At 37.5% G+C, this 25,789-nt stretch overlaps 1 protein-coding gene across 6 annotated transcripts in view; it reads right to left on the bottom strand.

The window, feature by feature from the left end:
* TENM3 (teneurin transmembrane protein 3) overlaps positions 1–25,789 on the bottom strand; it is a 311,183-nt gene that overhangs the window by 117,279 nt on the left and 168,115 nt on the right. For all 6 annotated transcript variants that reach the window (XM_068532312.1, XM_068532313.1, XM_068532307.1 and 3 more), the window contains one exon: positions 11,855–11,977. In XM_068532312.1, the coding sequence (XP_068388413.1) occupies positions 11,855–11,977 (123 nt within the window). The remainder of the gene's footprint in view (positions 1–11,854; positions 11,978–25,789) is intronic.

Genomic DNA, 25,789 nt, shown 5'->3' on the forward strand with positions numbered 1-25,789 from the left:
CAACATGCCAGGTAGTTTCATCTATACCACCTGTTTTAAATTTCAAAACAACTCTATGAGGTCGATATTATTTTGAGATGAGGAAATTAAGGCTCAAAGAAGTAAATTACATGCCTGAAGTGAGGGCTGAGTCAAGATGCAAATCGAGGTCTGCACAATTCCAGAACTATGTGTTTTATAGAGTCATCCGTATAATCTTTGCTTTTTATTAAAACAAATATTTATTTCAAATTACTGGGTTTTAAATTTATTTGTCTATTCCATATAAAATCAGGTATGTTAGCTCACTGAAAGATACCAGAGAATCTGCTTAGCTTTCAATTTTAGGACATAATTTATTAGGAAGTAATGGCCAGTTTTGTGTGCCACGGATACTATAACAAAATATTCTTTGTGTTATAATTTATTATAAATGCCCAATAAGTTTTTGTCTTTTGGTTGAACTTCCACATGGTGCTATTTAAAAAATACCCAATAGAGTAGTAGTCTTTTTTCCCACTAACATCTGTTAGTAAACATAATCATATTTAAACATGAGATCATTCTTATTTGGACTCATTCATTATGTTCACACATTTCTAAGGCTATTATTATACTTTACTGTTATTAACAAGTTCTATTGTTATTTTCTGAAGCTTATGTGACTTAATCTACTCTCTGGTCTTGATCCTATCTACTGCTGGTATAAATGGTTTTCATAGTTTTCACAGTATATACATGCTTTGAGAGCTGGTAAGCATTAAGTGGTGCTAATCCCGGAGCTGTTTTTCCACATCATCATCTTTGCCCAAGAGCATTAGCTTTGGAAACAGTAATCAAGCTCTGACTTCTAGGGTTTCAGGTTTTGCTTTGTTGCCTTCTCCATATCCTATTTTGAGGTGTTAAAATCTTTCTCACTGAAGCGACATGTGCACCCACTGTTGGGTCAATAAGTGTATCTACTTATCCAATTAGTACCATAGCTAATTTAACGGGTGGCTCTTTTTCAGAAAGAAGGTTCTTTCATTTGTAAGACAAAATAACCAAGATTGAGTGGATGTGCTTGAATGGGGCAGCAGTAGCTGTGATCGTAGTTTTCTTGTGTACCTGTAAGGAAAAAGCTTCACCGAATCTCAGAGTTCAAGTGCCCTTGGAGGTCATTTAGTCAAGGAGTCTTCAAACAAGAGTACTCATACCCCTAGGGAACCTGAGGACTTTCCAGTGAGGAAAGAGGGGTAGAGTATTTTATGGGAATTAACTTCTAGAACCTCAACAACTTCCATATGTAGACTTCCTTTACAACAGACGGGCACACCTCTCACACGTCCAGAATCTTTCTTTCATACATTGTCTTAGAACATAAAGTTTCCAGTGTGTCAAACAGGCAAAACTGAAAGTATTTTTTGTTGATAAACCTCCTTTAATCAAGACACCATAAACCCACGGTAGGGCTTTAGTGTTTTTCCTGTCCTACACATATTTCTATCCAAGGCAAAGTGCGGTGAAGTTGAGAAGTGGAGTATTTAAGACTGTTGGCACGTTTTAAAATCCGATACATCAAAAGGGAGGGAGAACCTTATTGTTTCATGCCCCCATCACCCACCCAACCATTGTGCATGAATGCTTTTCATCTGCAGAAGAGTTTCATGATTGCAAAGAGAACATCAATAAAGTAAGACATGTTAAAGGCAATGATGCCTTACTTAATCCAACTGTCAGGCTCCTGGCAAAGGATTTGGTCTTTGTCCATCTCTCTACTTACTGCCCGCCTAGCATAGGAATTCGGAGCTGAGACAGTCGTGACAAAACGCGTATTAATTTATTTGAACTGAAAAAACAAGTCAGATTTTTTTCTGACAGAAAATAAGTTTGATTTTAATGGGAACTAGCTCTGCCAGTAAATTATATAGTGGGTATTCCTCATAAATTAGTGAGCTAACTAAATAGAGATATTCAAAGTATGTAATATGATAAAAGCATTCAAGAGAGATTACAACAAAGGTAAATGAAAATGAACAGTAGTTCCATTTTCCAGTCCATTCTGCATATATCAGATAAAGTGCCGCGAAGTAAAAGAATAAGAGATATAAGAGATATTGGCAGTACGTATTTTGCTAAGCCTTGGTGAAGCCTTTTCTGGTATTCTCCATGGAAATTGAGAAATTGTATTTATTCAAAAACAGAATAACGAATCTTTTTGAAAGCAGGTAGTTGCTAATTCTTTGCTTTCAATAAAACTGAAGAAGAAATGTGATGAAGTTGACAGCTTGTAGACCAATAAATATACTTTCTGGAAATAGATCACAATGTGATTTTTAACGTATGACTAATAAGGATTTCAAATAATTGAACGGCATCCTTCTAAAAAAATTCTTCCACTCCCTTCTGCTTATTTTGTAGCAAGATTTCTTATGTTTATACTTATAACAAAGGATAACAGGAACAGAATTGATACTGAACCTTGCTTTGCTCTTGTAATAAGTAATATTCATCAGTGAATACATAAACTATTTGAAAAAGTCCCCATTCATCTCATTCAGAGGTATTTTTAATACATTTTCACTTTTTATATTTAATAATTATCAAAATGCTCAACATATTTATATCATAATTAGGTTGATTTCATCCAAATATGTACAACTAATAATTGTAAACAAAAATTCAGTACAGAATAAAACGGATTTTTAAAAACACTTAGGAGTATTATGGTTGCAGGAAATAAAATTCAATTTATTTATTTATGTTTTTGAATTTTATTTTATTTATTGATTTTTTATACAGCAGGTTCTTATTAGTTATCCATTTTATACATATTAGTGTATATATGTCAATCCCAATCGCCCAATTCATTCCATCACCACACCCCCCTTGCCACTTTCCCCCCTTGGTGTCCATACGTTTGTTCTCTACATCTGTGTTAAAATTCAATTTAAATTTGTATACATATTTCGTTTTAGAGGCACAAGAACAAAGCAGTTTGAAGATCACTGAAGATCACTGATCTATTCTAGCCTTTCCTATGAAATGTGAATCTCATTTTTAAGTGCCTATCAATGTCTTTTGCTTCAAATTATTACACTATTTAGAATGGATTTATTTTGAATTAAAGTCTCAGAATGTGTCTTTTCTAAAAGGTAGATGCTGACCTGACCCTGTCATTATAATCAGTGATATAGAGATATAAGGACATCACAGATTTTTCTCCGCCTAAATCCAGGGAACTGGCAGCTAATGTCAGTACAACATTCCTGCTAAAAAAGCCTCTATTGGAATGTCAGGAGGCTAGAGTTTTGTGAAGGGGCTTTGTCTTTTTAAATTCTGCATTGTTGCTTTTCAAGTCATGGCTCTCCTCTAATTTGGCCAAGTCAAGTGTGGTCATTCCTGTTAGCATTTTCAAACGCTCTTTATTGACTGTAAACACACCTGGAAGTCAGCCAGCCATTGACACCATTTGATAAACTTGTAAATACTTGGACAACCTCTTCCTCTGAAGCTCATCAGTCCTCCTAGATAAAAGCCTGGAAACAGATGTCTTTCATCATGTCCTGAATTCCAGAAAACTTTGGCTTCAGAGGAAATAAAAGGAGGGCCAGTTTTAGTGCTCTCCATCCTCCCTTACTGAGATCACTCCATCCTTAAGCCCCCAGAGTCTGAACCTGGGAATGATCATAGGAAACACTAAGGTTGTCTGTAGGTTTTACTAAGAGAAAAAGGAGGAAAGATGGAGGAAAAAATAGACAGGGCAACAGAGCGCCCTGTAGTTATTCTAAACTCAAAGCGTGTGGGTTAGGAATCAAACCAATTAAAGCCTTCACAGTAAGAGTGAGACGTACCACATCTTCAAACACAATAAAGTATCATCTTGAAGATTTTTTTTTTCAACTTGTCCTGTTGTGCCTCAATGTGGGGCCACTAGCCGTCTTTTCACCTACTAACTGTGATTTTTCCTTTCATCAGTAAGTATGTGTCACAACAGTCTTAATGTCTTAAAACACAGTTGTCAGAGTGTGAAAACATAAAGAGACTGAGTACCACAAAGCTATTGTTATTCCTCTCCTTCTTATGTGATGCCCAGTTTATATAAAAGCACATCAGTAAAGTGGCATTTTTCAGATAATGCCTTAAAAAAAGAACTCTGTACTCTGAGATATTTTATGAATAATAGTTTACCAACCCTAGATTGTATAATGACAAAACAGAGTAGTATTTAAAATCATACCGGTAATTAGGAGGTTTGGTATGTTTGAAAATTATTTTGTGATATCAGAAAACAAACCAAAGTTAAAAAATACTGCATTTTTTGGTCATAGATATCACGAATTTGCTGCCTGCACATCATGTGAGTAAACCAGCCTATAATGATTAAAACGGAAAGGCAGAAAATAAATCCAACTGTGAAAGTCTAACTCAACTGCTGACAAAGGTAAATGATAATATCATTTGAAGTCCCACAGAGGCACTAATAATTAAGACGTCAGGAAGCAAGGTTGGGCATTTATAGACAATCAATAGCCCACCCTCCAATTTGATGACCTAACCTTGGATTCATACCCTGACTTTGAGATCTCTGAGAGAACATATCTTTTTATAAACAACCACACGCCATAACTTAACATTGTGGATACAGAGTGTTACATCAGAAGCTAAGTGAATTAAAACACTACCTTGCAAACATAGTTTAATGGACAAAATCAATATAGCACCTAATTAAGGAACTATTATACAACGCAACAACATAAATACTATATACAATATTGAATAAAACTCAATGCTCTTGCAGCCCTGTTAGCTCTATATCTTCAATTCACAGGCAATCTTTAACTTGCTATAAAATCTAATTATCTGAAATTGGCTAGTATTTGAGAAAAGTCATACATGCTGAATAACAATGAAAAATTAAAAAGCAATTTGAATTATTTTGTTTAAAGAGGATGAATCATGTATATGTAGTTTTTCAATCTGTACTTGTACCAAAGGAGTTTTGTTGTTGTTGAGATTTAATTGACATACAACATTATGTTAGTTTCAGACGTACAACATAATGACTCGTTATTTGCATATACTGTGAAATGATCACCACGATAACTCCACTATACATAGTTACCATTTTTTTCATGTGTGATGAGAACTTTTAAGATCTACTCTCTCACAGCTTTCAAATACACGATACAGTTTTGTTAACTATGGTCACCATGTTGTACATTATATCCCATGATTTACTTATTTTAAAACTGGAAGTTTTAAAACAAATTTCTTTCTTTCTTTCTTTCTTTTTTTTTTTTGATTGGAGAAGTCACTTGCTAGAGTTACACTAACCAAAATTTATGGCCTGCATTTTGTCTTATATTATCCCAAATTATCCTATGCTGAATTTTAGCATTTGTCTTATTGCTCCTTTCCAATAAAGCTAGTGTGAAATGTCCTGCCATGGTATCCTCTACTTTTCCTTACTGTGCATTTTCTAATTCATTGGAATTGCTTGCTTGAATCCTGTCTTGCCTAGTAATTCACATGCTCTGGGAACAACAAATGTGACTGTCTTTTCTTCTCACTGCTATGTTCTCAGAACCTTGCTCTGTGCATGGCACATAATATTATATGCTCAATAAATAAATGCAGAATGAATGAATACTATGCATGCAAAGGAGGATTAAGGAATAGATTTCTTCATAAAATCCAAATAACTAAAAATATAAATAACGAATGATAGGTATTTCTAATATTGCTTTAGAGGATATTTTGATGCTGATTTAAGGATCTACATTCTTAAGAATTTTGCTACAAATACAAGTACGTAATCTTGAATTGCAAAAAAAAGAGTGAAGTAATAGTTACTGACATGTGTCACCTACTTATCATGTTCCAATCACTGCTTGGCCCCCTACATGCATTAAATGATTTTAACCTCACTACTACCCTATGAAGAAACAGAAGGTTAAAGAAGGTAATTTGCTTAAAGCCACCCAACAAGTGCACAGCTTTAATCCTTAATCACTCTGCTGTACCAACATTTGCTTTGTGTACAGTTAATGCAAGGCACTGTGTTGGGCCCTTTATATACTTTATAGCATTTAGTCATCCTACTTTCATTCACTCATTGGACAATACTTATTGAGCATCCATTACATGCCTATAACTGTGCTGACAGCTTTGAACAGAGAGGTGGAAAAATAGTGTGCCTTACACTCTAGCAAAGAAGACACATATTAAATAGTAATGGTGATAACCACTAACATTTTTCAAGCATTTACTATGTACTGTACACCATTTTAAGTATTTACATTGACTATTCAAGACCATTCTAATTGATGAGAAAGCTTAAGCACAAAGACGCCACAGTAACTTGTCCCAAGTATCAAAGGCATTAATAATGATCAGAACTACTGTAGGATGTGAAACCAGGTGGTTTGGCTCAAGACCCTATAACCTTTAACTCTCTGCTCTATTGTTTCTATGCTACAGTATGGTGTGACGAACAGCCAGATTGTGGAGAACCTTGTTAAGTCGTCTAAAGGCATTTGACCAGAATCTAGATCACGGAAGGGTGTCAAGTAGGGTACTGATATTTCAAATCTGTATTTGAAGAATGGATGAGCAAGTCTAGAGATATATATCCCAGATAGAAGGTGGCTTCTATAATCCAGGTGAGAGTTGACGGGATCCAGGAGATATTTTGGAGTTAGAATTGACACGACTTGATGACTGATTGCACAGGGGAGCTAAGAGAGCAGGAGAAGTCAGGCATGACCCCTAAGCTTCTGGCCCAGGTAACTAGGTGAATGATGATGCCATTTCCTGATATAGAAAGAAAGGCAAATTTGGAAAGAAAGATGATGGGCCAGTTGTGTTTTCCAAAGATGGCCACAACATCTCCCATCCCACATGTGCTTATGCAATGTGTTCCCACCATTTCCCCAGTCAAGAGTGGGGTTTAATTCTCCATCTCATGAATCTGGGCCGATCTTACTGACTTTCTTGACCAACCAGATATGATGGAAGTGACATCCCGGAATGTCCAATGTTCTTCTAGGTCATAAGAAGCCTTGTAACTTCTGTCTGGGTCTCTTGGAATGCTCCCTCTGGGGACACTCCTCTTCAGAACTTGTGCTCTGAGAAGCCCAAGCCAAGTGGAAGGCCATGTTTAGACGTTCCAGTCGACAGACAGCATCAACTGCTAGCCCTGTGAGTGGGCTACCTTGAATTTCAGTTTAGTGGAGCTTTCAAACAGACCAAGCAACATCTGAAAGCAATTTCATGAGCGACCCAAGCAAAAAACCAAAAATTGCCCAGTTAATCCACAGGACCATGAGAGATGATAACAAACTGTTCTTTTAAGCCACTGGATTTTGATGTGGCTTGTTAGGCAGTAACAGATAACCAAATCAGTTGTTGGGTTCAGTTTTAGACATACGGAGTTTGAGATGCCTGGAAGACACCCAAGTGGGGATGTTCTAAAGATACTTGGATAGATTCTTCATAGTTGATGTCTGGACCTCCAAGACAGAGAGATCCAGGCTGCACTTATTGATTTGGGAGCACAAAGAATGTAACATAACACATAGCACATGGAACGTAAATTAAGTCAGGAGAATGGATATGAGGACCCGGAGAGATTATATTCTGAGTGACGGCAATGTCTGGGGATCGGGTAGAGGAAGATGAGTCAACTAAACGAACTGAGAAGTCACTGCCAAAAAATCAGGAAGAAAGTGGAAATGGTATCACAGAAGCTAAGGAAAAGGATATTTCAATCAGGAGTGATAGGTTACCTATTAAATGCTATCAAGAGCTCAAATGTGATAAAAAGCGTAGAGTATCAATTGATGCTATTGGCAGGACAACCAATAAGTCGGGAAGACATCCGTGTCTGTGAGTGATGGTGGCAGAGGACAGTCATGAGGAAGGAGCCTGAAGAAGCCACACTGTCACAGGAGTAAGTGGAAGGTGAAGACAGGACTTCACGGTGAATATACACACCGTGTTCCAGAAGGCTGGCTACACGGGGAGAAGAGAAAGATGGGGTAGGGCAGGAGTAGGAGGCAGACTCAAGGATTTCTTTTTTTAAGACTTGAGAGACTTGGGAATGTTCAAATGTTGATTGGAAGGTGCCAGTCAGTTGAGAGAGGAAATTCTGAAGTACAGAATGGGATCAAGAGCACCCTTGGAAAGATTGGTAAGAAAAGGATGGAAAGACAGATCTAGATACACATAGGAATGGAGCTCTGTTTACAGGAAATTAAGGTTTCTGGTTTTTTTGCTGAATAGAACACAAGGTCATCTGCTGCGAGCTGAGGGATTGAAGCTTTGAGGATAGTAGGAGAGTTGGAAATAACCGTTGAGACGCGTGGGGAGAGAGCTTGCAAGGGAAACACGGAAGGGCTGCCAGACTGTTGAAGCTGATCAGCCAAGAGACAGGCATTACTCCTTCTTTACGTGGAGGAAATTGAGGCTCAAAGAGGTTGAGTAACTTGCTCAAGGTTACAGAGTAAACAGATGAAAGAGGCGGGATGTGAATACAGGGCTGCGCGACGCTCTCCAGCACGTTAGGCTAAGCGAATTCCTCCATCCAGCGGAATAATCTTAGTTTCTGGAAAGAGACTGGTGTTTGAACTAAAAACTCCATCCTTGCCTCTTTATTCACGTTGCCCACTTCCGTCAGTTTTGCCTGAGACCTCACACTTGACATCTCATCTCTAAAATCTGTAGTCAAAGAAGGTCTCAGGAATAATCAGGAAAGAATCATGGCGTGTAATAGAAATTCTTCTTTTAAATACTAAATACCATTTAGAAGCTTTGGTTCAGTATTCACTTAAAAGCGAGCAGGGAGTTTAGCACCATGATTGTTAGCACCATGACTGTTCCTTAGAATTGTATTTATAAAATAAGAATAAAACAGGACTGCATAAAGAAGAGAATTGCATTTAGAAGCCACGAAGTAATTTCCCCATCATGCTTAGCACGGTTAATTCTCCCAGTGAGCTTCGTTCAGAATTGCAAGCATTTCTTAAGGGTTATAATCTCCTAGAGTTTCTAGAGATGATGTGGTCTGGTTCTCTGCACAGTTTATAAAACTGAAGTAGTAGATGATGGTGCATGGTCTCTGCCGGTTCATCAGCAATGCTTAAAAGCAGTGTTTTTAAGGTACCTCCCTTCCTGCAAATACAGTCCCCTCCTGCCCCCTGCACTCCAGGTCTGTAAGTATGTAAGAGATACATACCCAGAACCTTTACTTGGAAAAACGAAAATAAGAATTCCTTACCAATTTAGGGTTTTTCGGGCTACTGGAAAAATAATAAAGACAACAAGTGAGACTATTATTTAGGTCACACTTTGGACAAAGTCTGAGCCCCGAGATAGCCTTCTTTCCATAAAGAGAAATTCCTACGAATCCCCCCGTCTGGTTGGCAGGCTGCAGGATCTGTTCTTCTCCAGTATATCTAGCTCATTCTGGGGCATCTGTCATCTCCTCCTTATGTGGGAGGCTAGGAAGATGGTCCTTCACTTACACGCATACAGTAAGTCCCCTACATATGAACCTTCATGTTGTGAACTTTCAAAGACGCGGATGTGCATCTGGTTCCAGCGAGGAACCAGAACCTGTGCCATCAAGGTCAGGCGTGAGTGGAATTGCAGCTCGCCCTCCGTCCCCTATGGCTGACGATCCCTCAGCTCTACCATCTCCCACCTCCTCTCCCTCCTCCAGGCAGTAACTCTTCTTGCCTGTTCACTGGATGCCAGCCCCTGGATGCCAGCTGTTGTACTGGACTACTGTACTCTCCAAGGTACTGTACTGTAAGATTAAAAATGTTTTCTTTATTTTTTGCATTTGTTTTTTTATGTATTATTTGTGTGAAAAGTATTATAAACCTAGTACAGTACGGTACTATATAGCCGACTGTGTAAGTTGGGTACCTAGGCTAACTTTGTTAGACTTACGAATAAATTGGACTTACGAACGCGCTCTTGGAACGGAACTCGTTCGTATGTAGGGGACTTACTGTATACAGTTGCTCTACTGGCACCTGTCAACTGCACCCCATGTGTTCTGTGATCACATGGGGACTTCAGTCCCTCTTAGGGAAGCGGACTTTCAGAGCCGTGTTTTTGAAACTGTGGCCCACAATCCTTTGTAAATTGCAAAATTATCTGAGTGAGTTTCAGCTAGCATTTGTGATAAATGGGAAATTCAATAAAATAGAATAGAAAATCCCAAGAACCAGCACCGAGGCTGTGGGAGGGTCTCTGAAGCCACAGCTTTCTCAATATCACACATTTCAAGGGCTGTGACACTAATTGGCCACACTCTATTTTCATTCTGATCGTAATAAAAGGCTAGGATGTTGTAAAATAAACGAAACGTCTACAATAAGCATTTTTCTCTTTAGTGTGTAAAAGAGTTCCCTACATGTGTGGTTAAGAAGTGCCATTTGACCATTTTCATGGGAACAATCCACTTTAAAAGACAGTCTAAATTGCAATCTATATAAATCAAAAATACTCTTAATTTCTGTGTAGTTATGGATCTGTTCATGTGTGTGTTATCAGTGCATAAAAAATTAAACAGTTGTTTAAAGTAATTATATTTCACTTAATTGAAATTTCCCACCAACAGTTTTAATTAGGTAAGCTTTTCTTCACTCCTCTTTAATCCACTGTGCACTGACTTCCACTGTCACTGTCATCAGCCGCCAGATTACAGTTTTTTTGGAACATATAGCGCTTTGTATCAAAAGACTCCATACAGGGGTGGGGTAGTGGTATTTATTATTTCTATGAAAATCTAATGTCTTATAAAATCTCTCAGCCTCCCCAAGAAGGAAGAGGAGTGTCATAAAGTATTATTGTTAAAATAAAACAGAAGCTGGGAAAGCAAAGAACAAAAAAAATGGTAAAAGCATTAGTCACAGCCAATGGGTACATGTAAAATAGCAGCATGTATATAAATACAAATAAATATATTATAGTATATATAAATATATAATAGCTTCTTTCTAGTCTTGCAAAGAAACTAGCCACATGAGGATGAACATAATAGATGCCAAAGCAGAACAAAAATACACTAGATAATAAGAAATAAAGAGGAAGAAGAGCCAGGGAAATGTTTAAAGGCAAAGGATATATTTCTCACGTGACAGAAAAAGGTGTCTGGATCTGGTTGCTTTGAGACATAAAGTATTATGACATTTTGCAAAAAGTCAGAGGATGCCAAATGCCAAGACATACATACAAGCACACACACACATATAAAAATAATAGACAGATATATAATATAAATACACTTACATATGTACATATTTTTCTGGGTGTTTATATTGAAAAAATGAAATACAGCATTCTCTAACCGCTTAAATTCCATTTTTAAACTCAGAGCCAATTGATTTGAAAGTCTGTTAGTTCAAAGTGTAAACTTTTGAAGGTTTAAAGAAAGGGCAAGCAGAGGAAAGGTCAATAAATGTGAATCCTTTCATGTGTTTCGTATGTAAAAGCTTTTAAAACAAAATGAAGATAGTATTCCAACTCCACATACTAGCTGAACAAAGAAAGCTCAATATACCCAAGGTAATATGAGATGATACACTGAATTATAATCTATTTGCAGACTAAAAATAAAACAAAATGCACACGCTCAGGAAGGAAAGGCAGAAAAGCTTAGCCATCGACTCAGAAGGCAGAACACTGTATTATTCCTATAATAAAAATGTGAAATTTCAATCCTTCAAGTAAATGAATAAAAGTCACTCATTAAAAGATAATATTTGTAATTCCGAAACCTTTTCCTTCTCCCATATAAAGCTGAATGTTACATGGGTAAAAATAAATTTATGGAAAAGAGATGTTAAAAGAAAAACACAGGACACATAATTCTTTCTCTTACCATTGTCACCAGAAGGTAACGATACAGTGTTCGTTGGCATGGTATCAGAATTCACTTTTCCATTCTCAAATGTGTCATTTTCAGTCTGCTGTAACTGCCAGTTGAGGCCAAAGAGATGCATTGCTGGGGGTAAAAAATACAAGTTGTTTAAAGGTCTGCTGCTTCTAGCTACAATATCAAATGGTATATATGTTTATAACAAGAGTCACATGTAAAGTTAAAATTTCCATGTTCTGAAATACCAAAGATGATTGCATAATAAAAATTAGAAAACAAACAGTTCCTCAGTGCAACATGGCAGCACTTTAATAAAGATTTGATATTACTCAGTTAATTGGTACCGGGAAATTCTTAGGAGTGAATCATTATTTGTTCTGCTTTGTTCCAGTTCTACTCTTCACCATCATTTAAGGAAGCGGCAGTGTGCTCTCTAGCAGTACTTGCCAAACTTACATGACCACAGGCCACTTGCACATGTACAACACTTTGTTGCAACATCTATAGGTTCTCAAGAGACATGATGCTATTCTCTTGGATTAAGGTAACAACTGGTCTCACAGACGAATTTGGTGCATGAAATGTTCAGAATGGATTCAGATGCACAAAATATAATAATATTTGAATGTTCTAGATTTAAGATAAATAATCTTCGAATTTATGACTTACAATTCAGCAAGAGCACAGATCAAGCAACATGCATATGTATCAGGTGATTTCATATAGAGTTTCTGATGTGGGTTTGATAATCTTATAAACTGATACAAGTTTTGTAAATGTGTTTACTAATTTTCTTGATGTAAAATACTTAGAAAATAGGTAACTAGACCATATAATTATAAAGAGAAATGTAATATAATTTATCATTTTATATATTATTATTTATTAAAAATATTTAGAATAATAATCACTGTCGTATTAACCATTAACACTTAACATTCATTTGTGCTCTATAGCATATAGTTTAGGAATTAATCCCTAAGGAAGGCTAAGTATCCATGGGGAAACCCAGTGACTGTCATATTACTATGTCATGAAGGAGAATTTTTCAACATTATTTGACAGTATATATTCATTATACCTGTTGGAACTTACCAGAGAGGTGGAGAAAGACATAAGTGTTTAAAAAGTATTGTTAGAGACAGTATGGTAACAATCACTGTAAAAAGCCCTTATTCAATATCCAACATATAGTAACACAACTAAGTTAGTAAAGTGTAAAGAGGACAGGCTTTAGATGTAGTTAGATTTGGGTTCAACCTCAATTTAGGACTTAACCTTGGACCAAAGATGTATTTTTTTTAAATAATTTTTTTTAGTTTTTTCTTTTATCTGAAAATATCTTTATTTCACTTTCATTCTTCACAGATGTTTTCACTAGTGTAGAATTCTGGATTGGCTTTTGTCTTCTTTGAGCACTTTTTTTTTCTTCCTTGGCCGCGTTGGGTCTTTGTTGCTGCGCGCGGGCTTTCTCTAGTTGGGGCGAGCGGGGGCTACCCTTCGTTGCGGTGCGCGGGCTTCTCATTGCAGTGGCTTCTCTTGTTGCGGAGCACAGGCTCTAGGTGCGCGGGCTTCAGTAGTTGTGGCCCGCAGGCTCTAGAGCACAGGCTCAGTGGTTGTGGTGCACGGGCTTAGCTGTTCCACGGCATGTGGGATCTTCCCGGACCAGAGATCGAACCCGTGTCCCCTGCATTGGCAGGCGGGTTCTTAACCACTGCGCCACCAGGGAAGTCCCAAATGATGTAATATTGTTAAACATTAGGTTTACTTACAAAACGAGGCTGGATAAACCTATCTTACTTAATTGATGTAAACTTTCTGGACAGTATACATTAAGGCACCTAGCAGGACAGTCCGTAGTATACAGGTCTTTTATTTGTTTGCTCTCTACTCCAGCTTACTGAACCATCTGCAGTCACCTGACCAGACCACAGAACCTCTCAATGAATAACCCCCTCTGTCTGCAATGCTCTCCACCCACTGCAAAATACCTCTTCTTCCCTCAGATGGTCGGTATCAACTTCTTGGGAAAGCACTCCCTGACTGGGTGAAGCATCTCTCCCAATATTGTCTGTGTATCTCATTTGCCTTATACAGTATCTGCTACCGAGTAGATCTCGATAAGTATCTGTCAAAGAAACAGACTGTATTTTCTAAGGTTTTAAAATGTCACACAATACTGTTGTGGATAAAAGTATAGTAATTTAAGGAAAAGTTAATAAATATAAAACAAATAGATAAATGCCTGACAATGGAATGTTATATTATTAATAATGAATTAATGACTAGTCAGTGTCATGCTCTATGAAAAGTAGTTTTGTGAAAGTCCACTGGCACTATATATAATTGACTGACTTTTTTAAAAGAGTCAACAGCTTGGGGACATTCTATTACCAGTGTCACATTCTTTTGTTAACAATACCTGATATAAAATCATCCTATAGTAAGAAGCATACTAAACATAGATAGGAACATAGCTATATCCACCCTGCACAATTTGTAGCAAATGTATATACTCATAACTCCCTGCTTAAATTACAGTTTTCCAGCAATTCCCTTTAAAGACTGATTTTTTCAAGGATTAAGATATAGGTTATAGAATTCTCCAATATACAAATTGTCAACTTATAAAGAGGTATAACTTATGTCATTTTGCATTAAATTACGTAGTGTTTGAGTGGCAAAATGTCAGAAGCTTTCTAAAAATTTATCACTTCACACAGTTTTCAAGGTTTCAGATAATTCAGCAATTTTTGAGTAAAATAATGGGTGCTAGGTCTGCATACAGTAAAAGTTTTGATGGGCATACTCTGGCATAGCAATGATAAATATTCCAAAAGGGTCAAAGTTTCTACACAAAATAACGTATCATCATTGTGAGCTTTTATGTAGCACAGAAAGTCTTCCTGAATGATAGATTTGCTCATATTATTGGTTTTAATAGACTGTGAAGAGGAGAGACAGTCCATGGGGTCAGGCACAGGCGTCAAATGTTAAAAAGTAATGTTATGTTTGTGTCTAGAGAGCTATTTTACTTTTTGTCAGATGGGCAACAGCTTTATTATGTATTTTTCTTACAGAAAATCTCAATAAAATGGGATTTTGGTTCTACTTAAGATGTTGTATAATGAGAACCACACCAAATAATATATCTTGTTAAACACTATTTTGAAAAGAGACCAAACAGTTGTTTGGTCTTAGGATGTTATGTACTTTGAAAACGTTGGTGTTTGGTGTTGAGTGAAGCTCTTGACACTTGTTATGTGTAACTTAAGATTTTTATGTAAATACAGGGTGAGACTGACTCCAAAGTTAATGAGAGACAGAGACAGAGAGAGACAGGGACAGAAAGAGAGAGAGAGAGAAGGAAGCAGCAAACTCAAGAGTGCTACAGAAATTCCTGAACCCTGGTATCATAAAACTACATGAGCTCTCTTGGCAGACAAATAAAGGGAGAATTAGAGAAGTAAAATACATCTGTAAATAAAGAAGGATGCTCCCAATTCTTTAATGCCCGGGCTGGAAAGCAGATTTGAACCCATGAGAAGGCATTGCTGCCACTCTCCATGACGGCACGATGGATCCTTGGTTTGCGCAGGACCTGGTGGAGGGTGTGGGAAGAGGGCCAAGGAGAGGCGGGGGCTCTGTGCTCTGCTGAGCCCTGGACCCCGCTGGGCGGTGCCTTAGGTCGGGAGGCTCAGGCCGGCGGCCGCACCAGGCATCCCCTCAGCCACGGACAGGGTCCTTTGTGTTACACCACTGCGATGCAATGTTTTTAAAAAATAAAACATCCACTGAACACAACCTACGTGTCAAGTGTTGTGCTTCTGTTTCACCCGGTATCTCATTCAAGCTTCACAAAGACTCCGTTGAATAGTTACTTTTTTTTTCATTTTAAATCTGCAAAAACTGAGACTTTTTGAGAGTTTAAGGTTCCAAGCAAGTAAGCAGTGGACCGTGACCTTAAACCCTGACCTTCTGGTAATAAAGGGAATACACACCACGGTACACCTCTCTATCCTACCAGAGGGCAGGGGAGTGTGAAAACCCACGCAGGAGGGAGTCGAATGCAACTTCTGTGAGGGTCGAAGGCTAGAGATATGCTTCTCTGCCACATCTAGGGAACCGAAGGCAGAGAGAGACAGTATTTGGAGTTGAGGGCGGGAAAGATATTAATCAGTAACACTTCTGTATTCCAGGCACCATCCTTCTATACAAATACTTTTCCACATAGCATATTGTCTTAAAAGAAAACTTTTACAGTAATATGATGATGATGATTCAATTAATAACAGGCTGTTCTGGTTAACTCCAAGAGACTTAAAGTAAGCTGTATAGGTGTGTATTTTAAAGTTACAGAAATTAGTACTCATGTAGATTTAAGCAGTTCCATGTGTTTTTCACATTTTCAAATACCTTGATATCTATCATCTTCTAATAACGTAGCATGTGACAGGATCATTATCCCTGTTGTATGAGGACGAAACACAGGCAGAGAGGGGATCAGTGACGTACTCAGTGTCTTTTAAAAAGTTAGTGCATAAAGACGACTCAGGATACTAGATCCCCTGACCCTATTTCAGGATTCCTTTTTATGCACTGTGCTGTTTTCCTACTTACCTGAATCAAAACTGAGCATTCACATCAAAGAAATTTTAAAAAATTTAACACAAATTGCTAATTTATCTCTCTTTTGACAGTAGCAAACATGATCAAAAGTTGTCCACGTGATAAAATTGGCCTCTAAATACAAGATGTTTACCAACTATAAATGGTTGTATTTTTGCAAGATCATTCGTAAGTTGCTTGTTGGGAATTGGAATACATTTTCTCCATATTAAAAAATCTTATGAATGGTGGCTAACTCCCCAGTGTGTCTACAAAAGTCTGCCTGTATATCCAATAGAGATATGTATACAAAACTACAATGAGGTATCACCTCACAACTGTCAGAATGGCCATCATCAAAAAATCTACAAACAACAAATGCTGGAGAGGTTGTGGAGAAAAGGGAACCCTCTTGCACTGTTGGTGGGAATGTAAACTGATACAGCCACTATGGAGAACAGTATGCAAGTTCCTTAAAAAACCAAAATAAAACTACCATACGACCCAGCAATCCCACTACTGGGCATATACCCAGAGAAAACCATAATTCAAAAAGACACATGCACCCCAATGTTCATTGCAGCACTATTTACAATAACCAGGACACGGAAGTAACCTAAATGTCCATCAACAGAGGAATGGATAAAGAAGATGTGGTACATATATACAATGGAATATTACTCAGCCATAAAAAGGAACAAAATTGGGTCATTTGTAGAGATGTGGACAGACCTAGAGACTGTCATACAGAGTGAAGTAAGTCTGAAAGAGAAAAACAAATATTGTACATTACTGCATATATGTGGAATCTAGAAAAATGGTATAGATAAACTTATTTGCAAAGCAGAAATAGAGACACAGACGTAGAGAACAAACATATGGATACCAAGGGGGGTGGGTGGGATGGATTGGGAGATTGGGATGATATATATACAATACTGTGTATAAAATAGATATTGAGAACCTACTGTATAGCACAGGGAACTCTACTCACTGCTCTGTGGTGACCTAAGTGGGAAGGAAATCCAAGCAAGAGGGGATATATGTATACATATGGCTGATTCACTTTGCTGTACAGCAGAAACTAACACCACACTGTACAGCAACTATACTCCAATAAAATAAAAATTAAAAAAAAAGAACAAATAGGACAAATGGAAATCAAAGAGTATGATGAGAAATTTGAATCCAACAATATCAATAATTTTAATAAATTGTAATTCACACTCCAAGTTAAAAAAAAAAGAAATATGTATACACATGGCGCCAAAAGCATGAACAAGAATGTTCACAGAAATATTTGTAATAGCCCCAAACTGGAAGCAACTCAGATGTCTTCTGGCAGTAAGATGGATAAACAAATTATAGTAATAATCATACAATGGAATTCCACACAGCAATGTAAATGAATGAACCGATCCCAGATGCAATGATATGGAAAAATCTCACAAATACAATATCGAGCAAGAGAACACATTCACAAAAACCATGAATACTGACTAAGTCCACGTGTATAAACTCCAAAAGCAGGTAAAAGCCCCCGGAGCGACTCTCTCTAGGGAGAAGCGGGAGGTGATGGCCGGGAGAGCCCATGGCGGCTTCGGGAGAGCTGGTAACATTCTATCTCTCTGTCTGGGAGGTAGTTCCGCTGGTGTGTTCACTTATGTTCTGTATACTTTCCTAACTACATATTATACTCAAATTAAATATTTTCTTTAAAGTAGGCCATCTGATACATCGCTTAGCCGAAGAATGTATGTTTTTACCTTCCCTAAACCCTCCCTGTAGGTGCTTTTCTCTACAAGGCGCCTAGGCATTCCTTCCTATGAGGCTGCAGGTGAGGCAGGTATGACAGCCTGTTACAGCCCCTCCCTCACCCCTGATAACTAGAATAAACGCACACGCAGAGCAGAGACCCGCTACAGAAAGACGGTAGTGACTCCATCAGGTAAGAGAAAAGGAAGAGTGAGGAAAGGCTTCCGTCAGTGCAAATCTCAGGTGTCAGAAGGAAAGCAATATGATTAAACAAATTCACATATTGGGTTAATGATTATCAGCCCACGGCCCTCCCAGATTGATGATCGGTAGTTTAAAAACATTATAACGTGGCTGGGTGAGGATGTGAAGAAATTAGAACCCCTGTGCACTGCTGGGGAGATTGTAAAATGGTGCAACTACTATGGAAAACAGTTTAGTAGTTCCTCAAAAAATTAAAACTAGAAGTACCATATGATCCAGAATCCCATTTCTGGGTGTATACTCAAAAGAGCTGCAAGTAGGCGTGTCAAAGGGGTATTTGTACATCCCTGTTCACAGCAGCACTATTCACAACAGTCAAGAGGTAGAAGCGACCCACATGTCCCGTGATGGAAAGATGGATAAAGAAAATGTCGTGCATATACATAAATATACAATGAAATATTATTCAGTCTTAAAAAGGAAGGAAATCTTGACACATGCCATAACATGGATGATCCTTGAGGACATTATGTTAAATGAAATAAGCCAGTCACAAAAAGACAAATACTGTTTGATTCCATTTACATGGGGCATATAAAATAGTCAGACTCAAAGGGGCAGACAGTAGAATGGCGGGTTACTAGGGGCTGCAGATGGGGGGAAATGGGGAGTTATTGTTTAATGAGTTTCAGTTTTGCAAGATGAAAAAAGTTCTGGAGATCTGTTGCACAACAGTGTGAATATATCACAGACCCCATGGGCTCGCCAGATTTGCTGGCCTGCCATTCAGATCATGCCCTTAATTTTCTTGCTTCCATGCCTTTATTCCTCATAATTCCTGGTTTCTGGGGTGCCCCCCTCAAACTCTGCCCGATGAAATCTCATCAACACCTTAATGTCTAGTTCAAATGACACTTCTTTATGAAGTCTTCCTGGGATTAATATCTATTCTATACTGCCATAACACTTTATATTATTGTACCTTAAACATGCCACCTTATATGTGAATAAATTTTTTACTTTCTGCTGTGTGAGGAATGGGGGGTTGTAGGAGAAGCAGAAATGGATAGTTGCAGCTAGGGGGTTAACATAGGTACTTTGATGGGAAAAAGATGAGTTTGGGGGGGAAGGGAATAAAAGTACAGGCTGTTAGCTGTGGAAAAATGGGAGGAGACAGGTGTGGGGAAAATTTAATATGTAACTCAGCTTTCTCAATATTTTGCTTAGAGTTGCTCTTAGAGGGCTGGATCTCTGTAGCTTGGTTCCTGAGAAATAGGGGTGACAACAGAGAATCTGAGATTGGTGACAGTCAGAAGCAGTCTTAGAAGGCACCTAGTGCAATTCCTCCCTTTTCTCAGGGCAGGAGAACATGGGTTTCCATGACGATTCCCAGTCAGAACCCTTTTAAATCAGCTGTAGTATCTGACATTTGTCATCTACAAAATTCGTGAGCATACTTTTATACTATCACCCATCTTCTTAGTTTTTTTTTTCCCCTGGTATTCTTAGATTGTAACCAATTTCAAGATGTTTAAAATATTTCTTACGTCATTCAAAAACATTTGTTCTGTAACCTTAGTTTTTTTTTTTTTTTCTTTCTATAAATGTTAAGAAAAAAACCTCACTACCTGAAATAATTTTGAGACAATATGATGGTGAAGATCTACCAGTGAAATTTTATGAAGAAATTTTCTTTCAGGCTCAAAGACCATTCAAGTGAGAGAAATTTCCATTCCTTTTATTTTTCAAGGCTGATGGAGGTGAGAGGAATCCATGGTATTCTAGCTATTTCACCTCCTCGCCATAGAAAAAAGGGCATGCCATTGTTTTTAACTGATATGTGTTGGTTTGATACTTAAAAGCCAGCATGTGGAAGACTTGAAACCAAAATGTATAATTAAAGAAAATTATATACCACCAAGGAGCAAATTCAGTGCCATTTTTAGCTCATTGTTGAGAGAAAAGGTGCCAGAGTTTGATCTTGTCTCTGGGGACCGTGCCACTGAAGCTGTTATCACAGCTACTATTATTTCTACTGGCATGCCTGTGTTCCCAGATACTGCCAAATACGAACGGGAAGAAGGGGTGGTGACAGCTGGTGACATGGTCCAGCAATCTGCCAGAACCTTGGAGCGAATTACAGGGGATGTTGTGAAGCGAACACAGAAGCAAGCACCCTTGCCATCAGAAACCTGAACCCAGCTTATGCCACCAGAACCCTGAAGGGTACACTCTGAGGTTTTGGCAACTTAAAATCTTGTTCTTAGCATGCCTGCCATTATTGGCTAAATGCTATTTACTATTACAAGATCAAGCAAACATTCTCACAAAGACAAAAAATATGAGCTAACATGACAACCAGATTCTGGTAAGAAAAACTAAGCTAAAAAATATCCTGAAGTGTTTGCAGCTCACTTGGGGTGAGCCTCCAAAACCTTTTGAGTTCATCTCAGCAAGCTAAGGTCTAGAGCTTTCCTGTCTTATAATTCACCTCACATCCACCATGGTACGTTTTCCCCCCCAAAGTCATCTTTCTGAGAAAGAATCATTAAGAACATGTTATCAGAAGTTGCAGGAAAAGAAAATCGGAATCTGATCTTTTTTATTTAAGAACACAGTTTTCAACATAGACTGTCTGTGGCACCTCGTGGAGCCTTTAGCTTACATTAAAAGAGACCTGGGTCCAAGTCTCAATTCTGGCTCTAACTAGTTGTGGAAACTTGGCAAGTCCCTGGGACTCTCTGAGGCTTAGATATCTTATTTATATAAAAATCTGAAGAGCTTGCACTCGATCTTAAAGGTTTCTTCCAGATTTATATTGTATGATATGTCAATATAATATTTTAAAATATAAATATTTAGGCTAAATCATTGAGCATAGGAAAAAAAAACATCTGGCATCAATAAGATATCAATATATTAGAATACCAATGTCGTTGCTCCTTTGTTTTCACTTTAAAATAAAGTAAAATTGCATGGGCTCAAACTATCATTTTATGCATACGATTCCTTGGGTATCTTGGGTTTTGAAAGCAAAATTTCTTCACTTTATGTTTCAATTTCATGAATACATAAATATACATGATGCACATGTGCAATGATTAGATTTTACAGAAAAAATAAGAAGGATACTCTTAAATATAGGGCAATGATTTGATTTGATACATGCTTCCACAATGCAGCCAAGTTTTCAATGTAAAATGAAAGCACCTCATGTAAAGATTGCAGCTTGTAACTTGGACCCCTACTGGTCTAAATTGTCATTAGGAATACATAGTTTTCCATAAATTAGCTTTTGTTTTGGATTTCCTGCTGTGTTCATATACATGTTGACGGAATGTGTTAGGCAATATTTTGGCATTCGAACCCCTTATTATTTGTTATTAACTTTTAAGGCTAATATTATTTCAACTGTCTATACCTTGTTGACCCAAATACGGTTATTTTAAAGTCAATACTTCTTTTGAACGCTTTCATATTAATATGTGCTCAAATTATCATTAAAAAAATGAATTATTCCACCTATAGGATATTTTGATATTCAAAGGAACTAACACTTGACGTAGCAAGGTTCTCTGAGCATTATAAGATAACATACTGGAAATCATAGGCTTGATGAAATAACAGTTTTTTGGGGGAAAGGGGAAAGGGAAGTAAGGGATGACTGCTGATGTTTTATATTTCTATACTGTGTACTTTTCCTTTCTATCCTTTTTTGGCACGTGTCATTAATGGGAAAGTAGAATCACGGCTATCAAAATGTCTTGATGAGCCTAGACAGTGATTCAGCTCTGTAGGTGTGTTTCTGCCGGAATATTAGACTCCTGTTCTTTTAAAAATGATAATATTAAAAAATTCTACTTTTAAATTTCATTGCCTTTTTTCTTTCTTTACCATGTAGATTCAATGTAATACGTTTAAATATGCTGCTTAGTAAATAGCAATTCCAGCTGCCCTGACAGCCAGTGCTGAAGCTGACAGAGGCTTATGAAAATCAAGCTGTTGTTTCTGTCACCAAGGGAATTAAGTCGGGATTTATAAAACAGATTGTTTTCCTAGTGTTTCATTAGTTTCCTCTTGTTTTCAGGTTCTGTTCTCTGAATGAAAGAAGCATTCCTTCTCCAAACGAACGGAAAGAATAAAGTGTTCACCATCATGATTAACTGCCCAAAGGGGCCAGTCATTATCAATAAGCTAGAGAATCTTTGAGGTAACAGCTGTCAACGTTAAAGAATATGGTAAGAGAATATGGTAAGAACATTCAAAATACAGAACGCAATCATTTACATGATTTATAGACTATTCCCTGCTTGCCAAAATACTGAGTTTGTTGTTATCATGAAATGTTTGTTAACAGAGGATTCATTCGTGACAGTTATTTGCAGCTTCACCATTGAGACCCCATGGATCTGCTCATTATTCAAAGGCTTGTTGTACTGACTCAGTTTTCATCTGGATTCCTTTCTTCCAAAAAGGTTATTTAAGAGCTATATCCTACTTTTATGCAACAAATGTGTATGGATGTTAATGACCTACTTAAGCATACAATTTTTCCTTGACTTGGTTTGACTTTTTGGAGAAAGTGGAATAGACCTGAAAATTACAATTCTTTGAAATTTTAAGACACTTTAATCATTATTATTAAAAGATCCAACTATTAGGTATATGGAGACTCTTAGAGGAAGGTTGGTATATTAAACTATGGCAAAATCCAGAAAAACATTCCCTTCACAACATCCCTTTCATAATAGCCCACTCTCCCCTGAGAAGTCACATTTGAAAGAGAGAATGTGAATTGTGAGTGTGTGTGTGTGTGTGTGTGTGTGTGTGCGCGCACGCGTGAGCGCGCATGCGTATGGCTGTCAGGTGACAACTTTTAAGAAAATCAATGACCCTTCAGGAATCCAGGCACAAGCAGCTCAAGTAGTTTGTTGTTCAGCATTCATTCATCAACAAAGATTTAGCCAGTGTCTGCCCCATCAAGTTCTGTTGCCTGTGAAAGCAGAGTGACGCGGAGTCCATGTCACCACTTCTGGTACCGCACGGGTAGCGGTAAACTCAACACATCTCATCAGTCTGCCTGGACCATCTCATCTCATCAGGCAGGGCTGGAAAAGATCTTAGGAAGCCAGGTGCTCCCCATTCAGCTGGGCTCACTTGGAGAACAGTTTTCCTCAGTTATGAACTTAACTATAATTAATGGATATTTGTGAAGCATTTGTGGACATTTATTTCAAAGCAACATACAGAGGAAGTCACCTCTGATCTCCTGGAGACTGCTCCCGCTGTCCACTGGCTTCTGTTTGTGGTGGTCTCAGACTCCTTTCCTAAAAAATAAATGACCCACTTTCCCACTTTCAACATGCATTGCTTCTCTATATGTGATTCTTTTCTGAGATCATAAGGAATTTCTTTGAAGAAGTAAAACGCATCTAACAATAGCTTTATGCTGAAAATAGAAAATACTGGTAAAATTTGTGATTTGAAATGACTGAAATAATATGGTTAGGTTTTATGTACAAATTCTACGTAACTCACATAGGCTCACAAACTACATCATGAAGCTAGCTTGTTAAAACTACAAATGTAGGTAATGAAAAGATTAAGGATCCAGAATGAAATTAAAAGGCCCAATGGTAAAGACCCACAGCATTTTCGGTCCACTCAGCAGTGGTCCCTATACATTTTTTTTAATGTGCTTATCGCCTTTATCATATAATTGTGAACCTTCTATGGTATTGTTATTTTATAAATAAATATTTTTATATTTACATATTTAATTTAGTTTTCCTTGAGATTACTGACTTAAAATTTTAAATACCTTTATTTTAAAAGGAAATTTTTACAGTATTACCTTAAAGGAAAAATCAGTATCTCTTATACAAATAGAAGGCAACACTAAGAATACACAGAGTAGACTGTAAACTATGTTATTAAAATTACATAGAAATTATTGCCAGCAAAGCCGTTCTTTATTTGTGAAAGAAGTGTTGACAGGTGTCAAGACATGGGAACATCTACTGAGATCTTCCTCATGTGACATGATCTGACGTAACAGAATAAGAATTCAAAAGGGAATATGTTTCCCAGTTTGCCATTCCATCTTATTTATTCTCCTGTCCATGCATCACCTGTAAATTCTTAAATCTTATGAGAAACAATGCCCTATGATATAGTGGAACAAAGTTCTGGACTCAAAATAAAAAGACCTTGATCGTGGTCCCTGCTTAAACACTGATTGGCTTTTTAACGCTAGACACGCCACTGATCTCTGGGCCTAAGGTTTTTCTTTCTAAAAATTGTGGATAATAATATTTGGTTTACTAGGTTGTCACAAGGAGTAATAATATCACTAAAATCAACTGAGCACTTACATTTTGTAGGCACAGTAATTATTATTTTTTCTTCTTTTTTAACCATTAAAAAATTGAAGTATAGTTAATTTACAATGTTGTGTTAGTTTCAGGTATACAGCAAAGTGATTCAGTTATACACATATATGTATATCTATTCTTTTTCGGATTCTTTTCCACTATAGGTTATTACAAGATATTGAAAATAGTTCCCTGTACTATACAGTAGGTCCTGTAATAATTATTTTATTAAATATTCCGAAGAGCTCTACTTTTACTAATCTTGTTTACACTGATGAGGAAACCCAGTTTTATGGAGGTTAAGCCCTGCTCAAGATCACATAGCTAGTAAGTGACAGAGGTGGGATTACAAACTCAAATCTTCCTGCTTTGAGGCTCTGTACTTATAAACAGCATGCTAAAGATATATTGTAATGTGATATTCAAATTTGACATCATTTTTTCCCACATAAGATCATTGTGGTAAAGATCATGTCTTACTCTTCTCTGTGAATTCAGTGTTTAGGAGAGATATTCGATTCTTGCTAAGTTTAATGGAATTAAATTGACTGTGATACTGGAAATAATTGAAAGGCAATGCCTGGGAAAAACAAATAAAAATCTGCAAGATGCAAAAGCACTTGTAACATTTTTTTTTCTCAGAGCGAAGGGCCTCATGTCCCAGCTTTGCATACAGTAATATTCTAGGGAGCCTTGGGCACCCTTCTACAGCCCTGGGAAATGAAAGCAATAAAGGGGAGAGAGAGCTCACTAGCAGAGGAGGAGACCGAAAGGATCAGCCTGTGGCTAAAGCTTTAGGGAGAAAAGACAAGTCCAGGAGAGAGCCGACCAACGCCATGCCAGCCTCGCGGATGGAGAAAGCCACCAGGAGAGGAGCGTTAGGACGAGCTTCTTCGGAAACCTGGATAAGTCACCAGTGATGAAATCCAACAGCTCAGGAAGACTGGAAGGTCTTATCTTTAAAAACACTGAATATTTTCTCCCAAAACAAATTAGT

This window comes from Eschrichtius robustus, chromosome 21 (genome assembly GCF_028021215.1).
Source record: "Eschrichtius robustus isolate mEscRob2 chromosome 21, mEscRob2.pri, whole genome shotgun sequence".
Classification (NCBI taxonomy): Eukaryota; Metazoa; Chordata; class Mammalia; order Artiodactyla; family Eschrichtiidae; genus Eschrichtius; species Eschrichtius robustus.